Source organism: Neltuma alba, unplaced genomic scaffold (genome assembly GCF_004799145.2).
Source record: "Neltuma alba isolate B1F8T4 unplaced genomic scaffold, ASM479914v2 tig00004686_pilon, whole genome shotgun sequence".
NCBI lineage: Eukaryota > Viridiplantae > Streptophyta > Magnoliopsida > Fabales > Fabaceae > Neltuma > Neltuma alba.
The window spans coordinates 709-20,661 of record NW_021633818.1 but is presented as its reverse complement, the minus strand read 5'-3'; the positions used below and the strand labels follow the sequence as shown (position 1 = coordinate 20,661).

The following is a 19,953-nucleotide window of genomic DNA, read 5'->3' as shown; positions in this document are numbered from 1 at the left end:
ACCCGAGCGATCGACTAGTCCGGATTCGGGCCGGGCGGCAAGTAAAGCTCTCCCCGGTATCCCTTTTAACAAGTGAGGATTCGAACCCCCGCCCTCAAAGAGTAAAGACTCGCCTCACTTGTGACCTAGCCAGTTACCACTAGGCCAGGAGTATTCGGGTGGAGTATATATTAATTTATTAGTTAAGTAAATCAGTCTAAAAAAAAAAGATAAAAGGTATAATGGATTAAAATCCTATTTTTAAAACAAAATTCAATCTCAAATTAACTCGTACATTTAGGACTGTATAAGTAGTTAATAGTTACTTGCATGCATACATAAGCCAGTGCTTTTTGTTAACAATTTCATTCATTATATTGCTAACAAAAATCATTGACTTGATACCTAATCCTAAGACATCCCAACAAATAATCTTTCTGTAACAGACCTACTTTTTTATCTGTATCTTTTTATCTTTTAATGATAATAAAAAATCCTGACAAATATTGGTATTATTATTAAGGGACTAAAATGAAACCTTGTATAAAATTAAAGGACCAAATGCATACTTTAGCCCGACAAACAATAACTAATTCATGTTAATGTAAGTGAGAGGTTGCCTAAGCCAAGTGGTTAATTAACGTAGTTGAGAGGAGTTTGTTAGGCTCACAAGTTATTATCGCGTCCTTGTAATAAACACATGCCTTTGTTATGATCAATAATAAACCAGGACTCCCAAGTCTCCTGTGCACATGGAATCTTACTTCAAAGATATTTCTTCCGTGAACAGCATGCTATTAATTCCCAAAATATATGAACTTCTGCCCATACATATAAAGCCTATATATCCAATTCCCTATTTGTAATGTGTGATTTTTCAAAAGACTAGCAACTACTTGTTCATTCCTCCTTTTCCAAGAACATATTCTAAATAAACACTCCACGTTTCTCCAGAAGTCTTCTCGGTGATAGAATGCCTTTTATTTAAGTCCTTCGTGAACTTGTGGTCAAACAGCAACTTACTAAAATCCGAGATTTGTATTAATGTCGCATGAATTTAAAGGCAATGGTTGAAACTGTTTTAAAATATATTCGACCATTATAGGAATCTAGTAGGAATTAAGAAAAAGCGACGAGAATGTAGGAATGTGAGGTTTTCGAAAATAAAGGGGATTTGCTAGTTGCAACCAAACACTGGATTGGCGAAACAGAACATTCCTAAAGAGGCAGACGGCCAGTCCCTCAAGTAAAATAGAATTCCATATTAGGATTCACGACCCACATATAGTATTCCATCTGTCACCTTTCCCTCTAAATTCCTAATTTTGCTTCCTTTTTTTCTTCTCTGGCCTTTTCTTCATGCACAAGAAGTAATCCCACTCCCATTTCCACATTACGCAACAATCATACTTTTGTTCGTGTTCTGCGCCTCTGCGTCTTTATATATAGAAAAAGGATTCAAAGGTGGCTTGAGTCTCTCTCTCTCTACACCATCTCATTGGCGGTGGCGGCGGGACGGCGGCCGTGGTGGTCGGAGGCAAGTTTCAGGGAAAATGGGGAGAGGGAAAATTGAAATTAAGAAGATAGAGAATTTGAATAATAGGCAGGTCACCTTCTCCAAGCGACGTAATGGATTGCTCAAGAAGGCCAAGGAGTTGTCCGTTCTGTGTGATGCAGAGGTTGCTGTCATCATTTTCTCCAGCACCGGCAAGCTTTATGAGTTTTCCAACACAAGGTACTTTGCCTTTTATCTCCAGAGCACGAGGTTTCTTTGGAAATTTGAATTTGAATAGAACTTTTGGGGTTTGTGATTTTGTTCTTTTGTTTTACATGTTCATTTTTCTGTTTACTTGAGGTGCGTTCTCTTGCACACTACCATATTGGAATCAGAATCCTTTTATTGGAGAAACTGAATACTAAAGAACTATCCTGGAAAATTCCAGGCATGTAAAGAACTGGTTTCAATCATTTGTGCTTTTCATCAAAGAATGTCCAAACCCCATTTCTTTTAAGTACTGTTCAATTGGTGAAGAGGAGACACCTACTGATATGTTAGAATCAGAATCCTTTTATGTGGGATTATTTGGCATGCAAAAGATATTATTGAAAGCAAACGTGGGTATGTCTTTTGGGTTTCACTTCAGTATACAGATTTCTGCTGCATTGCTTTCCAAAATAGCCATTAAATAATTTGTTGTTCCCAGTACTGCAAAGCTCAGGTTCTTTTATTCTATCTTTTTGGGCACTCCTGCCCATGCTTTTGTAGCTTGACATTCTCTACTGAAAAAAAGTGGTTCTTTATTCTTTATTCTTATGATCATCAAAAAGTTTATTTCATTCATGAAGCATGGAGCACACCCTTTCAAGGTACACTAAAGGAGTGGAATTGGATTTTACAGAGCAACCTTGTGAGGTGCCACCGGCTGAGGTATGTATGACTTTCACACACCCACTTCCCTTCTAGAAAGCTTCACTCTTCATCATTAAATTAAATAACTCTTAATAATAATAATTTGTAACAGTATTTTGATTCCCTCTTTGCTATCTTTTTCTTGGCTAATTTATTCCTAAAGTGCTATTTATTTTTATTTAGTCCTTACCTTTTCACTCTGAGCAGGAGACAGAGTCTGATGCAGACCTTCTAAGGGATGAAATAAGAAAGCTTCGTTTAGCATACTTGTAAGTTATTCTGACTTTTGAGCCTGTTGCCTGTTATGCATACACGGACACACACACATCTCAAGGCAAAGAACAATTTAAAATTAAAAATTGGCTCAGATTTTCTTAGTGATATTAATTTCCAAATTTTGCAGAAGAATGATGGGGAAGGAGCTTGATGGATTGAAATTTAAAGAGCTGCAGAAGTTGGAAAATCAACTGAGTGAAGGGATACTATCTGTTAAAGAAAAGAAGGTACAAATGACAAAAACTCAATAGCACTCAAAATTATCTTTGCTTATTTTAAGTGTTTATGAACTGATTCAGTTAATGTCATCAAATGTTATACAATATTCTCATGTTCTTTTCAATATTGGTTAAAAAAAAAAGCAAAGTCAGCATCGGTTTCTCTGAACAAGGCTCGTTCTTGAATGTGCTATCAAAAGCCTAAGCCACTTGTTATGTAAAAAACTATTGCAGGAACAATTACTTCTAGATCAACTAGGGAGGTCAAGATTACAGGTACTTGACTAGCATTATCATTCTTTTTTCAATCTCATTTTACTAGTTTTAAGAGAAATTCAGGAATTTACAGAATTTGCTGGTCCAGATTTGATACATTTTTTTTCCATTTTTTTAAAAAAAAATGCTATGCAGGAGCAACAAGCCATGCTGGAGAATGAAGCCCTGCGCAAACAAGTGAGAATTTGAGGATATATGTGTGTTTTCTTATTAACTTGCTACGCCCCAATCATCTGATATTTATTACATATGTTAGATTGAGGAGATGCAGAATAAATCAAACACAACACACTTTGTTTATTTCAATACCTTAGACAGCAGGTTCTGCATCAACGATGGTTCCAACCCCATTTTCCATTGTGCCTCCCATGAAAGAGAAGACCTTTCTGACACTTCATTGCAGTTAGGGTATGCTCTCTCTTCCGAAATTCTCACATATATATGTATATATATTAGTATAATCGAAGTTGAGTTTGGATAATGCTTAGAAGCAGCAATATGATAAGACCACATAAACCTAAGGGAAAAACCAGATTTAAGAGACATAAGTGACGGTTAACGAATTCATAGTTGTGGGGTGTCGTATAGGTTGTCAACAGAATTTGGTCGGAAGAGGAAAGCACCGAAAGTAGAAGCCGGCAACGACTCAGCCGCCAGTCAACTGGCCTCTGCATCCCAAAACATTCCCTAGTTCTTTCTCTTCCTTTTATTTTATTTTCTTCTTTTCAGTATTTTGTATCATAGTCATCTATAGATTAGCTTACAGTAAAAAGGTCGTTATAAGCTAAAGCAAGCCTCTTAATATTTTACAGCCTCTTTATATTTTACCTACATGATTACATGTTGACCATCGATTTCATTTTGCAAAGCTAAAATTCCAGTCATGCGCTATTTTCTGAAGAGTAAGATGCATCTTTTATTTTATTAAAATTATACACATCTCTCTTTTTTTAATATAGGTTAAAATATATTTTTAGTTCTTTAACTTTACACACGCTTTCATTTTAGTTCCTTAATTTTTAAAAAGTAAACTTTTAGTCATTTAACCCTAAAACTGTTAACAAAAAATAATAATATTGAGCTCTTGAATGCTGATAAAATATTACTAAGTGCTAACATATTAAGTTTAATGTTTAAAATAACCATAATTGATACAAAAAATCATCATTCAAGATTAACAATTTTAAGGTTAAAAAACTAAAAGTATACTTTTTAAAGTTAAGGGACTAAACTGAAATCTTATATAGAGTTAAAAGACCAAATGTATACTTTAGCCTTTAATATATGAATGTATACGTGTAACAAAAATTACCTGGCATTTTAGTATAATTATTTTTTTATCGAACTATATATCTTTTTTTGAAAAAATAAATACGTCGTTTTCCAGATAAAAAATTCAGTGTTCTGTGTAACTTAAGCAAAATTTAAGAAGATTTTTTTTGACTTGCTAATCTATTTGAAATACTAGGCTGTCCTATTATATTTTTCAATGCATTGGATTCATTATTATTATAACTACTATTATTGGGAGGTCAATTTGGATTGCTTTATTAATTTGCTCAGATTCAAGGCGGTGTGATTGGGACAGATGTACGTAATCAGCCACAGACCATTTCATTAAAATAAATAGTTGAACCGATCAGCGCCACGACTTTACTAATTGGTCAGTTATTTCCCGGTTGGCAAAAGAAAAAGGTTAGTTGAAATATGTTCTGGGAAATTCTAATTTATCATCAAAATACCACAAATGAATCAAACCCAGAAAACTGGACTTTGTGTGATTTCGTTTGAACCCATCATTATATTCCTCCCTCTTGTTTGCATTTTTAGCATTACTTACCCAAAACAAAGAGAAAACTTCGCTTTTGTTTAAGAGAATGAAGACAACTGAACTATTGAATCGTATCAAACAAAGTCACTCTGTTTTGAATAATCTTTAAATAAAAAAATAATTATAAATTTTCTCATGATCTTCTCTTTGTAACTGTACAATGTATATCCACGAGACGTGATCATAGAATAGCAGAAAGGCGAGTCTTCCAAAAAAGACAAGTTCCACAAAAGCACGGCACACAGGGAGGGTGGTGGTTCCTACGTGATTGATTGGTTCCTTCCATGTAGCCTCTTTCTTCTTCTGAACTTCTCCTTTCTTTTTCTAATCGAAAATCAGATCGTTCTGCAATTTTTTTTTTTTTAAAAAAAGGGATCAGCAACGAAGTAGACGGTGATGCAAATAATAACAGAGCCAATGAAATGCAGAGGGTGAGGTAAGCTAGACTTGTTAGTTGAAGAACGCAACAGACAAGCCTGCTGGGTTTGGAACCGTCCAGGACAGGCAAATTAATACAGAGTACATTTGATTCGTCTTTAATGCACGTTGACGACCATTAATTATTTTAGGCCAACAAATGAATTCTAATTAGATACTATAATCGTCTTATAAATAACAATAATCTCACGGCTCGGCATAACGCATGGAAGCCCCCGCAGTTAAATATGCAGGCTACCTCTTAACCAAAGTAAATTCCTGCTCAGTTGGTGATGTTAGCATCTTTTCTATGGATATAATAATAGCGGAAAGAATCCTAGGGACACACAGGAGGGACGGTTTAAGATGAGAATTAAAAAGAGGAATGAAGGGAGAGGGACAGAAAATGATGAGAGGAAGTGGGCTTTATTGCAAAGCTGGTCGTAGAAACAGCATAATCAACATCCTCAGACCATGCCCCTACCCTTTCTTTCTAGCCTGCCTCCCCGCACGCGCCTTCCTCCCTTTTGTTTTCCCTCTGTTTTCTAATATCTCTCTTCCCATAGCATCCAACCATGAACCATCCCTCTCCCACATACTTTCCACGTTCCATATAATATAAAGGGCCTTTTGTGATACGCACGCTTGCATTCTCAAGTTCCATGAAGTGCCTTGTTTCGCAGCATACCATGCAGTTTCAACTTTCTTTCTTTCTCTCTCTCTCTTCTCTGCGTGGGTCACTCTCCGTAACCATCATATCATCCCCTTTAGTCTTCATCCAACGGTCACCATGAAACCCCTTTTTCACAACTTACTTACGTAGTATTTAATTAATACAACGTCAAAACCAGCTCACTCACAGCTTACATACACGTCCTTCAGGGTCTTTCTCAATCTCAATATATATTCTTCGGCTTCTTTAAACTATTGTGCCCATCTCCTCTCAGCTCATTAGAGCCTTTCGTTTACCGAGTTTAATGCGAGGGTACGAATATTTTAGATTGGATTGAGATCGAGCACACATGGAATCCCGACACAAGATTTCTCCCCGAGTGATGCAGAAACAGTCTAAATTATTGAGAGAAGATACGTGTTTGCTAGGTGTTTGGTGAAATTACTCTGTGAATGAATATTCTATGGACCAGGCTAGCTGGAAAGATGAGGCCGTCGCTCGTCATTCGTCAATGGGGTTGGTGAATGCAACAATAACAACAATATTAGGCACATCCTAGTTGGCGCTTGCTTAAGTTCCTTAAATATCTAATTATGCATTCTATTCCTACAGTTATGAACAACATCGACAATGCAAGAATTGATTAGTCATTGCTACTTCCAACTGAACCGGGAAAAAAAGAAAAGAAAAGAAAAGAAAACGGTATTACAGATGCCCTATTGCCTTGTTTTTTGGGTAGGCCCGGGTTAGTGTGAAGTGTTGACACAAAATTCTCCCAAGGCTCGTCAGGCTCACCATGTACAAGACAAAAGTCTCACGAACTATCATCATGAGATGCACAAGCCTCCATAGCTTTCCTTTATATTCCTCACTCCCCCAACACTATCATCACCTTGTCGGCTCCTTTATCACTCTCCCTCTCTCTCTATTCATGTGCCAGCCTTGAGTCATACCCTCTCTGTATCAATCCCACGTCTCTGTTTCACTCCTTTCATCTCTCTCTCCCCCCTCCGCCATGAAACAGCAAGACTATACCCTCCAGAGAAGCACCAGCACCACCGCCCTCACCACCAGATCCGGCAGCAGAAGAATCACTCCTTCTAATCATCATCACAACGCTCTTCGTCCCTCAGACCCCGACGACTTCTCCGTCTCCGACAACCTCCTCATACGCAGAGGCTCTTCTCCTTCTGTCTCCTTTCACCACAACTCCACCAGGTCCCAGACCAAGCTCTCCTCTCTCCTTCGCTCATTCCTCAACATCTTCTCCTTTCCCACCATTCTTCCCACCTGTAAATGGCTCACCGTTCCTTCCCACCTCTCCATAGCACCTTCCCTTGGTCGCAAAGTCACCGGGACTCTCTTCGGCCATCGACGCGGTCACGTCTCCTTCGCCGTCCAGCTTGACCCCCGTTCGGAGCCTCTTTTAGTGCTTGAGCTGGCCATGTCCACTTCTTCTTTGGTCAAGGAGATGTCCTCCGGTCTGGTTCGGATCGCGCTGGAGTGCGAGAAGCTTCCGGCCGCGGCGCAGACCGGAGGCCGGACCAGGAAGCTGTTCCAGGAGCCGAATTGGGTCATGTACTGTAACGGGAGGAAGTGCGGGTACGCGGTGTCGCGCACGTGCGGGGATCCCGATTGGCACGTGCTGAGCACGGTGCAGAGCGTGTCCGTCGGAGCCGGAGTGATTCCGGTGGTGGAGGACGAAAGCGCGAGGAAAGGCAGCGGCGGGTCAGATGGCGAGTTGCTGTATATGAGAGCGAGGTTTGAACGAGTCGTGGGAAGTCGTGACTCGGAGGCATTTTATATGTTGAATCCCGATGGTAATGGAGGGCCTGAACTTAGCATTTTTCTGTTGAGAATATGAAAGAAAAGCTTGTTCGAGACAGATTAAGATAAATAATTATAATGTTTAGGATTGCCAGTTTGGTGTTTTCTTCCTTCTTTTGGTTTTTTTTTTTTTTCCCTTTTCCCTTTTCCCTTTGGTCTTGGTACAAAATCATGAGAGACGATATATGTATACATATGTGATTTATTTATCAGATATTGATAGTCTGATACTTTTAATTGATAGTATTTAGGAGTGCGTAAATCCTGATATTCTTAATTATATGGGTGGAGGGGTATTTTTCTTCCCCTCTATGACTGTAATCAAAATTTGTTGTATCTGGCAAAAAAAAAAAAAAGGAGTTGTAATATTAGAGAAGCTTTAAGTAATTGGCCAACACATAACCAGAAGCTGTAAATAATTGCGAGTTCAATTGTGTGCGTGTGCAATGTATACGTGCAGTCGTGCACGCAGCACAGGGAATTCTTAATTATAATTATAATTAGAAGCTGAGAGACGGGAAAATAAATATTGCGAGGGAAGGGATCATTGGCATGGGTGACGTGATAATTATTATTATTATGTCTGATTTTTAATATAAGATATAATTAACTAATTTGAAGAAATTAAAAAAATTAGTTAAGTTAATTATTTGTTATAAATATGTGTTGTTTTTCCTAGAATACCTTTGTTAATCATGTATATTGGTTAAAATTATTATTTGATAAAACTTTTAACATATATAACTACTACAACGACTATTTTAAAAAAAATAAATAAATATAAAAGATAAAGTGGATTAAGATTTTATATTTAGGACAAAATTAAAAGTCAAACAAATTTTTATAATAAAAAACAAAGATAGTATCAATTAAAGGAACTACATGCTCAATATTTGCGGATTGACAAAGTATTATTTGTCTCTTTTTATATTAATTACTTTTAATTAATTTACGCAAATTAGTAAAATTAATTAACTTAGTTCATGCCCTCTTCAAATTATAAGACAGTCTTATTAATCTCTACTATTTACTCAATAATATTCAATTATTCTTATAAAGAAATAGTATTCAGTTACCTGTGTTGTGGACATTTTTGGTTTAAAAAAAAAACTAATTGCTTCGCGTATTCTTGGGGGGGAAAAAAAAATCAGCTTCCGAGAAGAAGAAGCTTAACATTTCTTTTTTCACTCAGAAAGCTTTAAACATGACTTACGAATGTGTAGGGCGTAGACATTAATTTTTTTTATGTTAGTTAAAATTATTACACTTGTATTTCTTTTGCACAAAAAGAGAAAGCCTAATGGCTGTTTTTCACTAGCAATGATAACTTAACAAGTATATCTATTTTATTATAGATATTTACATACATTATTAATCATCAATACTACCTCTTATTTTTTAATATAAGACTCGACTGACTAATTTTAAGAGATTAAGAAAGTTAAAAAACAACTTATGTATATCATTAATTATACATCAATTTATAAACAAATTAGTTTGAAGAAAAACGATAAATATAAATATTTTAAAGTAATTTTTTAGTTTTCTCAATCTCTTTAAATTTGTTAACCAAATCTTATATAAAGGATCGAAGGTAGTATTACGACTATATAATATGATTGTATTTCAAGTCACAATATTTATGACTCCAAAATAGTTTCCTCTTTTAATACAACAAGTATCACCAATCGTTTAGGTTCATAATTAAAAGACAAGTATATAGATTCTTGATGTTAATGCAGTTAACCTATTTAGGGAACAATCATACTTTATCTGAATGGAAAAAAAGAAGAAGAAATGAGTTGGCTTTTAAAAGCTCATTAAGATCATGACATGTCTTTGAGTTTTAAAAATACTTATAAAGACACTTATAGTCACTCGCCTCTTCACATTAACAATGAAATTTAAACTAATGATTTTATGTGTGATGATTTACTTTTAATGAAATGGACCAACTCTAACAATGACAGTTATATATATGTGTGTGGGTTAAAAGAGAACAGTTATATTTGTTAAGCAATGGCTTTATCCGGAGGAAGAAGCAGCGAAATGGAGGAGTGGAGAATGGAAAGCACCGGTGAATGTTGAGGAAAGTGTAAACACATAGTAATGCGATGGAGGACCCGAATTCCCATCGCATGGGCAAACTGATCACCTTCGTGGGATACACCATAATACATCTTCTTCCCCACTATTCATCCCACGACCCTATCTTTCCCTCCCATTGTCCCTACTCGTTTTCTTCACGGGCCATTTCTGTTACTCCTCTGCCTCTACTTGAGAAAGTTTTTTCACAAATCACACCCATAGTTCACACTGTTAAATCTGTTCTAAGCACAGAGTACATGGTTTCGATAAAATATATCAGGAATACCTTATAAATAGAATCAAAAGAATCTTATTAAAATAAAGTTACCAGCTCGCTCAATCATATGTGAATGCAGAAAACGCTGTTGGTCGAGCTCCTCACTCAATTGAATTTAACAATTTTTAAATAAAACCCAACAACATTAGATATAAGATAATCATACATATACTCATGCATTAAAAAGAAAATGCCAAAGGGATCTATCCGTCAAATATTTTATATGCTGCCCAGGCTTGATATTTTCTCAAGCGACACGGAGCCTCGGACCAAATGGCCTTTCCTCCTTCGTTTCACCATAAAGCTTGAATTTAGGCCTGAGTACTCTTGTCGGCCTCAACCAGGAGTTTGTCATGGCCCATATTTTGTGGCCCACATTCCGACAAACAGTCAGTCCCCAAGGTCCAATGTCGACTTCCTCTCATTGGGTAGTGTTTGGTTGGGGCTTTTTTTTCCGAAGGGGAGGAGAAGCGAGGGAAAGAAAACACAAGGCAAATATAATTTATCACATGATGACTAAATTACCCGTACCATTTCTTGATCTCCCAATTTTACCCTTCCTACTTCGCGCGTTGTTCTCTTCCTCCTGTCATCGTTGCCGCCACTCCTCCTCCAGTAGCAGCGGCCGCCGCCAACTGAACTGTCGCTGTCGATCGTCGCTCCCGCCATCGTCCGTGTGTGCCTCCTCTAGTCGTCCTCGAGACTTCGACCCGGGTGAGCTCCGTCGTCTTCCACGAATCACTTAATGATGAAACTTACCGTGCCGGCTATTTTCTTCATTAGGCATAAAAAAAGTATTGTTTTTATCAGGATAAAATAGCATATAAAATGTCTCAGCATTGAGCTGCTGCCCGCCAACACCTCCACTCTGATTCAAGCGAAATGTAGTTGTTAATTATAAATTAGTTGTGTTCATATGTCATACTTCTATTTTTACTACTCAAACCCTAAATCCCTGTAAGTGATGTATTTTTCCTGTCTGAGAACAGATTAAACAGTCCCAGCTAGCGTGCTTGTGATTTGTGGATGAGAGAGTTGTGAAAAAGAATGGGCGGGTTGAAGGGACTTTTAAAGAAAGGGTTAGGGGAGATGGGCTTCATGGCCGACGGCGGAGTTATCAACTGGTTCCCGGGACACATGGCAGCCGCCACTCATGCTATTCGCCAGCGCCTTAAGGTTGCTGACTTCGTCATCGAAGTTCGAGACGCGCGCATTCCTCTGTCCTCTGCTCATGCCGATCTTCAACCTCAGCTCTCGGGGAAGCGCCGTGTCATTGCACTTAATAAAAAGGACTTGGCCAACCCTAATATCATGCATGTATAACCCTCGTTTTCACCGAACTTTATTTTCAGTTCAACTTTCAATTAGTGTCCTCTCCAGGTAAGGTTAGGCTTAAAAGCCGTTACATGTTCCTTGGATGTTGTCGCGCGGCTACTCGCCGCACGACTTTAGCGTCATATATCTTTCTATGTTGCATCAGTATTTCCTTTCTGGGATGTATAAATAGTAAACTTTGATGGTTTCAATTATCTTTTCGGGAGTAATACGATGTTTCTCAACATTCCAAGGCATCATCGACGTGAAGATTGATCATATTTCCAAGCAGAATAGTGAGGAAAAATTTGGTTTTTGGCATTGGAGTGCAACTCCTTTTTTTTTTTGAACTGAAGAATGCAATTCTTATTACGCTTCTTAGCTTGAATAGAAGCTTGCTTTGTGTGACTACGTGATAAAACTTTTTGCTTGCTTGATGCCAATTTTATGCCTTGCCAAAATGTCCTGCTCCTTACTCGATGTATCAGTTCGGGAAAATTTTAGTGACCTTTCATCAGTATCGTTTTCAGGAAATGTATTTTTTTACCATAAAGCGGTTCACCCTCCATTTATGAGTCACGTTGCCATTTGGTTTTGTTGCTGTAGAAATGGATCCACTATTTTGACTCGTGCAAGCAAGATTGTGTTCCTATAAGTGCCCATAGCAAGAGCTCTGTTAAGAAGGTGAGTTGGCATAATTGTTCTGATCATTACATTTCTACCGCTGCCTACTGCCCTGTGGATTTCTATCTTTTGAAGGGCGAAAATACTTCTACCGTAATGTGCTCCTTCGTTTTTTTTGATAATTTTCTACTGTAATGTTCTTTAATCCATATAATTATGGGATATGTGATTTTATGTTGACATTGTTCCTGCTGAGCCAAGCCTATCAATTGCGTGATAATGAGTGCATAATTTGAAATGCCGGCCTTTCAAGTGTTACCTTTCCCGCTATACATCCAAAAAAAAAAAAAGAAAAAGAAAGTCCAATGAGCATGTTCTAAAACACGATTCTGAACAAGTTAGGTCATTTTCATAAAGTTAATATATTTGTACTAATTTATCCCCTGCTCTGATCTTTCTTGTCCGTGCATTGAAGCTTCTTGATCTTGTCGAGTTCAAATTGAAGGAAGTGATTTCCAGGGAACCTACTCTCCTAGTGATGGTGGTTGGTGTTCCAAATGTTGGGAAGTCAGCTTTGATTAATTCAATTCATCAAATTGCACTGTCTCGCTTTCCAGGTAAAAATTTTGCACGGCAATTGAAAGCTTCAATTTTAACGAACGTCAAGCTGTCAGATTTTTTGTTGTTACTTTTTTGTTCGTAGTTTGGTTAATGGAATGTGCATGGGTGATGTTTTAGTTTGCTTTCATAGTGCAGGAGAAGATGAAGAGAGCTACTGTGGGTCCTCTGCCTGGTGTTACTCAAGATATTGCGGGATACAAGGTCCAGTGATCTGAATGCCATAATTTCTTCCTTTCTTCTTGATTTCCCCATTAATATACTGGCGTTTTGAATTGTTCCGCCATTTGATAAACATGAATTTGTCTAGAACCTGAGAAGTGCTGGCCTTGCATTCCTGTTGGTGGTATGCATTAGATCCTTGTATTTGCCGTGTCCTTTTGGATTTGCTGTAGTTCATCACATCATGTATTAGTATTATTATATTAGTTTTTCTTGTCTCCGTTTCCGTTGCCACAATTTTGAAAAGTCATAATATTGAACCGGTAGAATCTTGACTAGAAGATTATGAGTGAGAGGCAAAGGGGAAATGAGAACTGCTTTGCTTTTGCTAGCTTTGTCAATTCTCTTTTCGATATAATAGTACATTGGCTTTCTCCATCCCTTTCCATCTTTTTGCTTGTTGTTGGTTCTTTTTTTTATTTAAACATCACTTGTGTGTTTGTGCATGCGCATATGTTGGGTTAATGATGCGTATGGACATGTGGTTATACTCTGACCCTGACTTGATGTCCAGATAGCACACCACCCGAGCATATATGTCTTAGACACTCCTGGGGTGCTGGTTCCAAGTATCCCAGACATAGAAACAGGGTTAAAGCTGGCTCTTGCAGGTAGTGTATCCATTAAAATGATCGATCTTAGATTCCTTTCTTAATTTTGTTTTGTAATTTGACGACAAGTTATCTATATGCTAGCAGGATCTGTGAAAGATTCAGTAGTGGGTGAGGAGCGTATTGCTCAGTACTTACTGGCAGTTTTGAATACCCGAGGGACTCCAATTCACTGGAAGCACTTGAATAATAGGAGAATGGAAGGGATTCGATATGAATCTGAGGAAAAGCATGAATACAATTTGAAAAGCCTTAAACGAAAGAGAACAAGTCCACCAAATAAATCTGAAGTGGTTTATATCGAGGTACCATGCCACCTTTTTTTTTTTTTTTGTTGAATTTCTCTTGTGGGTAAATGGAATATTCATGTGCACCTTATTTGATTTACTCCAAGCTCCGTCACGCTGCTTTTGAGTGGGATGGATGTTCATTGGTAGCATATGTTTTTTATAGTCATATTGTCTCATCTTTTCTTGTTTTGTGTTGGGAATGTGTCCAAAGTTATTACAATGCCACTTGCATAAAATACTTTCAAATATACAAAATTCTCCAAAACACAGCCATTAATGCATTTCATTTTTTCTGGGAGGGTACAATATCAATATTTGAATGACCCAATATCAATATTCATGGTCAATCGGCAATTTAGCATGCCTTTTCGATAGGGGTTTATAGTTAAATGTTTTATTGAAGCTCACTGCCTGCAGCATTATGCTTGTTGGATCATATTCCTTTGACTGCCACTCTTATGTTTGTTATTGTTAATGCATTATAGGATCTTGTAATGGAAGTTCAACGAGCACTATACGTGACGCTAACAGAATTCAAAGGGAACACAGAAGATGAGGGTGACTTGGAAGATCTGATCGAGCAGCAATTTGGGACATTGCAGAAGGCATTGAAGATACCTCACAAAGCTTCGGAAGCACGTTTAATGGTATCGAAGAAGTTCCTTACTCTGTTTAGAACTGGCAAACTTGGACCTTTCATTCTCGATGACGTTCCTCATGCTTGACCATTCTGCTTTTAGGGGAGGGAGGGATGGAGAGAAGAGGAGGGAGGGAAAAGAAAGGGGGGTTGTGTCCCCGTGTGTTAAAGTTTGGTGGGTCTTAGGCTGAAAATAGAAGTTTGGCTGGTCATTCACCACCTACCCGGGCCCCCATTTACCACAGTGAGGCCCCAACTCATACGGTTCATGTTTTAGACTCTACTCCATGCATTCCCTGAAAAAATGTCTAAACAGACATGTCTGCAAGTAGTTTGAGTAAATTGATATTTTTTCAGTTAAACCATTCCCCCCCCCCCCCAAAACCAAAAAGGGCGGTAACTACTTGGCGTGACGTGATTGAACGTTTATTGATGAATAATCAAGAGCTTAACTTCCTTAACCAATCTTACTTAATTCTAATGATTGCTTTGCTTAATTTTTATCACGCATTTTCACTGAGTAATCATCGATATAAAGTATTTTTGGCCGCCATAATCTTCAGTATAAGATATAGAAGTTAGCTAGCATATTGCTCACGCATAACGTGACTTATCTTTTCAAGTTCCATACAATACGTTAGAATCCTATTAATTACACGTCCAAATCATGTGTTGAATCTTACTTCTTTGGTCTTATTTACAAGTTAGTTTCAACATGTTTCATAGGGATTAAGAAAAACATTAAATTTTATTAATTCTTATTTGAAATTTCACAACTTTTCAATTTTATTTCTATTAATATACAATTTATTTTATATAAACAAAATAAATATAATAATAATTGAAACGTAAAATTATACATCTATTAAAAAAAAATTACTTTGAAGCGGCTCATCACATGGTAGAGACTACTAACGCTTTTGTGTGTCCCGACACGGTCTCGTGTCCGGCATCCAATTCCAAAAATTAACGTTGATTAGTTAACAATTCCCAACGACCTCTTTTTTTTTTTTGGCTTAATAATGCTTCATCACACACAAGTCAAAAAAGTCTTTAAGTACGCACATTTTTAAAATCAATATTTTTATGGACGAAAATGACGGCCGACCCATAGATTTTGGGAAGATGCTCGTTTTTCTTTTTGGGGGGGGGGGGGTAGAGATGATAAATAAATGTGCAAGTGATGGGTGATGGGCATGAAGAGTACAACATTTATTTAAATATGGCAGCGGCAGACGAGGGCTTGCATGATAGAGTAGTGTGCAGTGCAGAGATATAGGAATTAGAAAAGGAGGAGGCAGCAGCCAATATGGCGGTGGGCAGTAGGAATTATATCGTGTGGGAAGATCTATCGGTGCAGGTTGCTGATGCTTTTGGAGAAGCCAATAATAAGAAGAAGGCGCTTCTTCATGCAGTCACAGGCTTCGCTCAGTCTGCTCGCCTCTTGGCTCTCTTGGGTCCTTCCGGCTCCGGCAAGACCACCCTCCTCCACTCTCTCGCGGGTCTTGCTCTCCCCACCCCCTCCTCTCTCTCCTCTCTACACATTATTCGTCGACTTTAATTGTCATGTATCAGATTTATTCTCTCTCTTTTCATTCATACCAACTTTCTCTTTGATCCTGTTTGCTAACCTCGGGGAAAAACAAGTTCTTACTCCAGTTTTTAATATAAAACATATTTAACTAATTTGATTTGATTAAGAAAGTTAGGTAAGTTAGTTAATTATAAGAAATATAACATGTTTTTCCTAAAATACTATAATCATCTTCTTTAATACTCCTCCGGTCCTTAATATAAGACCCATTTAACTAATTTGATTAGATTAAGGAAGTTAGGTAAGTTAGTTAATTATAAGAAAAGTGACACATTTTTCCTAAATCATACCATATCATCTTTCTAATACCCTCTCTTCCTCTTCTACTTGATTATGGTTGAGGGAGTATCCACAGGGATAATTTAGAGAAAAATGATAAATATGAGAAATGGGTCTTATATTTAGGATAAAAACCAACTTAAGAATTGGGTCCTATATTAAGGACCGGAAGAGTATCATCTTCCTCTCTTCTACTTAATTATGATTGAGGGAGATCTCTAGAGGTAATTTAGAAAAAATTGATAAATATAAAAAATAGGTCTTATATTTAGAGTTAAAATCAATTCAATAATTAGATCTATATTAAGACCCGGAGGAGTATTTCTTTCTTTCTTTTTTGGCCAACAAAACAAGTTATTTTTACATGATATAAGATTCACGATCTTTTTATTTTATTATTAATAATTAAGAAAGTTTCAAGAAGTGAAGGCAAACGGAGGGCAAAGAATTCGAAGTGGAGAGACTCCGTCCCCCGCCTCATATGATATGTGTGTGTGTGTGATATTTAGTTACTACTCCTCCGATCCCTAATATAAAACCCATTTAACTAATTTGATTAGATTAAGGAAGTTAGTTAATTATAAGAAAAGTGACACATTTTTCTTAAAATACCATAATCATATTTCTTAATACCCTTTCTTCCTCTTCTATGATTATGGTTGAGGGAGTATCCACAGGGGTAATTTAGAGAAAAATGATAAATATGAGAAATGGGTTTTATATTTAGGACCAAAACCAACTCAAGAATTGGGTCCTATATTAAGGACCGGAGGAGTATATTACTATTGAAATTCGAATATGTGCGGATGTGTATATACGTTGGATAATGATTGATATAATGGTAGCATAATACAATATCCACACATCGGTTTTGCAATCGAACAAGGAAGCCATGTGAATGTATAGTGGTGGCTGTGCTGTGGTTTTTATGGATGGAGATGGATTAGTTTTGTGTTTGTTGGGGAATTTGAACGGAAATAAAAGCCTGCCACTCCCAATCTGCCATGCATCTTAATGCTGGGTACAGATGTATGCACGCATTAATACTGACACACGCCCATGCCCTCCTCATCGTCTCAAGTCCCTCTCACCCTTCTTATTACGTGACCATCCCCTAGTGTCAATCTTTTCCACCTCACTTTCGTAGGAGCAGAGTTTTAATTTGCTATTTTATTCTCACATTCCCTATAATTCTGGACAGTCAGAGGTACTTTTTTTGCCCCCTCATAAAGTACTCCACTATTATTTATTTTTAATTTTATATCATATTTCGGTTTAGTCCCTTCATTTCATCAGAATATTTTTAATCATTTCATAAGAATATTTTTAATCTGTTGCTACTTTCAAATCATATTTTTTGTGCTAATTATTATTATTTAAAAAAATGTCAGCATTTATATCAGAATATTTTATTAATATTTAAAATTTTAATGTTAATAATTTAAAATTTAAGAACTATTTCATTTTAAACCCTAATATCATTTCCATAAAAAATGAAATTTGTTGTAAATTTTATATACTAAAATGATATTTTATTGTCACATGTTGATATTAATCGAACACACTTATTCATATATGCTATCAAGTTTATGCGCTATTTTTTTTTTAAATTTATATAAAAAAAACAAAGCTTACTTTAAGTTTTATATCTATATTGACATATATTGATAGTAATATTGACGACATTAGTATAAATGACTATTAGCGATAATATTTGTTATAAACTAAACATCTAAAAAATTATTATCAGTAAATCCTCATAATAAGTGAGTAGTTGTTATTTATTGCTCTAAAACTTCTTGCTATTGTAGGATGCTCTTTTAATATTGATACTTTTTAGTAATTATTTTTAGTAATTCATGGATTTTGGTATATTCTTTGTGATTGTGATATGTGAAAGTATAGGATTTATATTTTGATCGTGTTGATATATCAATTCTTTCCAAGTTTTCTCTCTGAGCCTGAAGTCTTTGTAAATTGGTACTTGGTAAGAAATGAAGGAAGATGATAACATTTGTGGGATGATTAATTATCTCTGGGTAATCTTGTGTAATTTTTCCCTCAATAGCTGTGACTCTGAAGTCTGAATTGATAATTTGAGCGCAGGAACACTTGATGCGAATGCTTCAATGACCGGCAATATTCTAATCAATGGAAAGAAGAGAAAGTGGCATCACAGGGAGATTGTAATCTATTGCGATTCATGTTGTTACGTTATGGAGACAATATATATATATGTATTGCTCATGAGAAAAATGAAACTAATCAACTGATTTGTAATGGCGTTTTTTTTGTGTGTGTGTGTGTGGAAATTTTAGTCTTATGTTGCTCAAGAAGAGACCTTCCTAGGAACTTTGACGGTGAGAGAAACTCTCACGTACTCTGCGAAGATGAGGTTGATTTCAAAAATGACAAAAGAAGAGATAAGTAAGGTGGTTCAACAGACTATAATGGAAATGGGACTTGAAGATTGTGCTGATAATCATATTGGGAACTGGCATTTGCGAGGAATCAGTAATGGGGAAAAGAAGAGGCTGGCCATTGGCCTCGAGATTCTGACGCAACCTAATGTGTTATTTCTCGATGAGCCTACCACCGGACTTGACAGTGCCTCAGCTTTCTACGTAATCCACTCCCTGAGACAGATAGCTCATGGTGGAAAAATAATCATGTGTTCGATTCACCAACCGAGTAATGAAATCTTTCACCTGTTTGATGATTTGCTTCTGCTCTCAGGTGGAGAAACTGTTTATTTCGGCGAAGCAAAGATGGCTTTAGAGGTATAACTGATTTAAGCAGAACATTGAGATTCAGATGAAATTTGTGGAAATTTGGAGTTCCTGATTATATCCTTGGAACAGTTTTTTGCTAATGCAGGCTTCCCTTGTCCAACTACAAGAAACCCTCAGATCACTTCCTTCTGTGCGTCAATTTGGACTTGAATTGATCGTAAGTTTTGGGTCGATAGATTGTTTCTATTTGGAAGTATTTTGTGTCAAGTTTCTGAATGTGAATTGTCATTGACAGGCAACATCATCAAATTCTGCAATGGACTTGAAAACATCAGAGAGTAGAGCGGCCCTTATTCATAGTTACAAAACATCAGAGACAATGGTCAATGCAAGAAGAAAGATTCAAAATGATATCTGATGTACGAGATTCTTATTTTGTTTGCAGAAAATTATATTTGACTTCTCGGATCAATTAATGAATTTTAAAATTAATAAAACACCCATAAACTTTAGAATGTAATTGAACATTCCTCTGGAAACAGTGGTTGGTGAATAATATTAAGAAAATGCTCTTATCTTTTTAAGTTTAATAGTGTTTGAATACACTTTAAAGTTCACGTGATACCTTTGAAGTTAGGCCTTAGTTGAAGGTATTAAATGCAGGTTTTCCACGTATTGCTGTACATGAGCATATATGCTGTCGACATGTGACAGATAAATGTATTCTGCGATGCTTAATTGTTTAAGTATTAATCACTTA

At 36.7% G+C, this 19,953-nt stretch overlaps 4 protein-coding genes across 5 annotated transcripts; all 4 read left to right on the top strand.

The window, feature by feature from the left end:
- The first annotated feature begins 1,507 nt into the window (after positions 1-1,507).
- On the top strand, positions 1,508-4,090 carry LOC114745475 (agamous-like MADS-box protein AGL18). Of its 2 annotated transcripts, none has more exons than XM_028933631.1 (8): positions 1,508-1,714; positions 2,326-2,407; positions 2,597-2,658; positions 2,793-2,892; positions 3,118-3,159; positions 3,295-3,336; positions 3,416-3,567; positions 3,748-4,090. In XM_028933631.1, the coding sequence occupies exons 1-8, from the start codon at positions 1,533-1,535 to the stop codon at positions 3,848-3,850; spliced, it is 765 nt and encodes a 254-aa protein (XP_028789464.1). In that variant the 5' UTR covers positions 1,508-1,532; the 3' UTR covers positions 3,851-4,090. The 2 variants fall into 2 exon arrangements, with proteins under 2 accessions (XP_028789464.1, XP_028789463.1); XM_028933630.1 differs by having other exon boundaries at positions 3,730-4,090.
- Positions 4,091-7,095: 3,005 nt separating this feature from the next.
- On the top strand, positions 7,096-7,985 carry LOC114745472 (protein MIZU-KUSSEI 1-like). The gene has a single exon (XM_028933628.1). It carries the CDS (start codon positions 7,096-7,098, stop codon positions 7,942-7,944), a length of 849 nt encoding a protein of 282 aa, XP_028789461.1. The 3' UTR covers positions 7,945-7,985.
- Positions 7,986-10,766: 2,781 nt separating this feature from the next.
- LOC114745476 (short integuments 2, mitochondrial) lies at positions 10,767-14,799 on the top strand. The gene is made up of 8 exons (XM_028933632.1): positions 10,767-10,986; positions 11,262-11,589; positions 12,193-12,270; positions 12,686-12,827; positions 12,962-13,032; positions 13,565-13,661; positions 13,749-13,966; positions 14,437-14,799. The coding sequence occupies exons 2-8, from the start codon at positions 11,320-11,322 to the stop codon at positions 14,674-14,676; spliced, it is 1,116 nt and encodes a 371-aa protein (XP_028789465.1). The 5' UTR covers positions 10,767-10,986; positions 11,262-11,319; the 3' UTR covers positions 14,677-14,799.
- Positions 14,800-15,897: 1,098 nt separating this feature from the next.
- Positions 15,898-19,535, top strand: LOC114745477 (ABC transporter G family member 13-like). The gene is made up of 5 exons (XM_028933634.1): positions 15,898-16,090; positions 18,568-18,647; positions 18,780-19,241; positions 19,323-19,383; positions 19,489-19,535. Exons 1-5 carry the CDS (start codon positions 15,898-15,900, stop codon positions 19,533-19,535), a joined length of 843 nt encoding a protein of 280 aa, XP_028789467.1.
- Positions 19,536-19,953: the final 418 nt, after the last annotated feature.

Excerpts from the sequence above, each read along its gene's own strand:
- LOC114745475 (XM_028933630.1), top strand. The coding sequence starts at position 1,533 with ATGGGGAGAGGGAAAATTGAAATTAAGAAGATAGAGAATTTGAATAAT. Across the intron at positions 2,659-2,792 it reads AAGCTTCGTTTAGCATACTT|AAGAATGATGGGGAAGGAGC; the intron begins GTAAGTTATTCT and ends CAAATTTTGCAG. Across the intron at positions 3,568-3,729 it reads GACACTTCATTGCAGTTAGG|TTGTGGGGTGTCGTATAGGT; the intron begins GTATGCTCTCTC and ends ACGAATTCATAG.
- LOC114745472 (XM_028933628.1), top strand. The coding sequence starts at position 7,096 with ATGAAACAGCAAGACTATACCCTCCAGAGAAGCACCAGCACCACCGCC.
- LOC114745476 (XM_028933632.1), top strand. The coding sequence starts at position 11,320 with ATGGGCGGGTTGAAGGGACTTTTAAAGAAAGGGTTAGGGGAGATGGGC. Across the intron at positions 13,662-13,748 it reads GTTAAAGCTGGCTCTTGCAG|GATCTGTGAAAGATTCAGTA; the intron begins GTAGTGTATCCA and ends ATATGCTAGCAG. Across the intron at positions 13,967-14,436 it reads CTGAAGTGGTTTATATCGAG|GATCTTGTAATGGAAGTTCA; the intron begins GTACCATGCCAC and ends AATGCATTATAG.
- LOC114745477 (XM_028933634.1), top strand. The coding sequence starts at position 15,898 with ATGGCGGTGGGCAGTAGGAATTATATCGTGTGGGAAGATCTATCGGTG. Across the intron at positions 16,091-18,567 it reads CCTCCTCCACTCTCTCGCGG|GAACACTTGATGCGAATGCT; the intron begins GTCTTGCTCTCC and ends ATTTGAGCGCAG. Across the intron at positions 19,384-19,488 it reads CCCTCAGATCACTTCCTTCT|GCAACATCATCAAATTCTGC; the intron begins GTGCGTCAATTT and ends TGTCATTGACAG.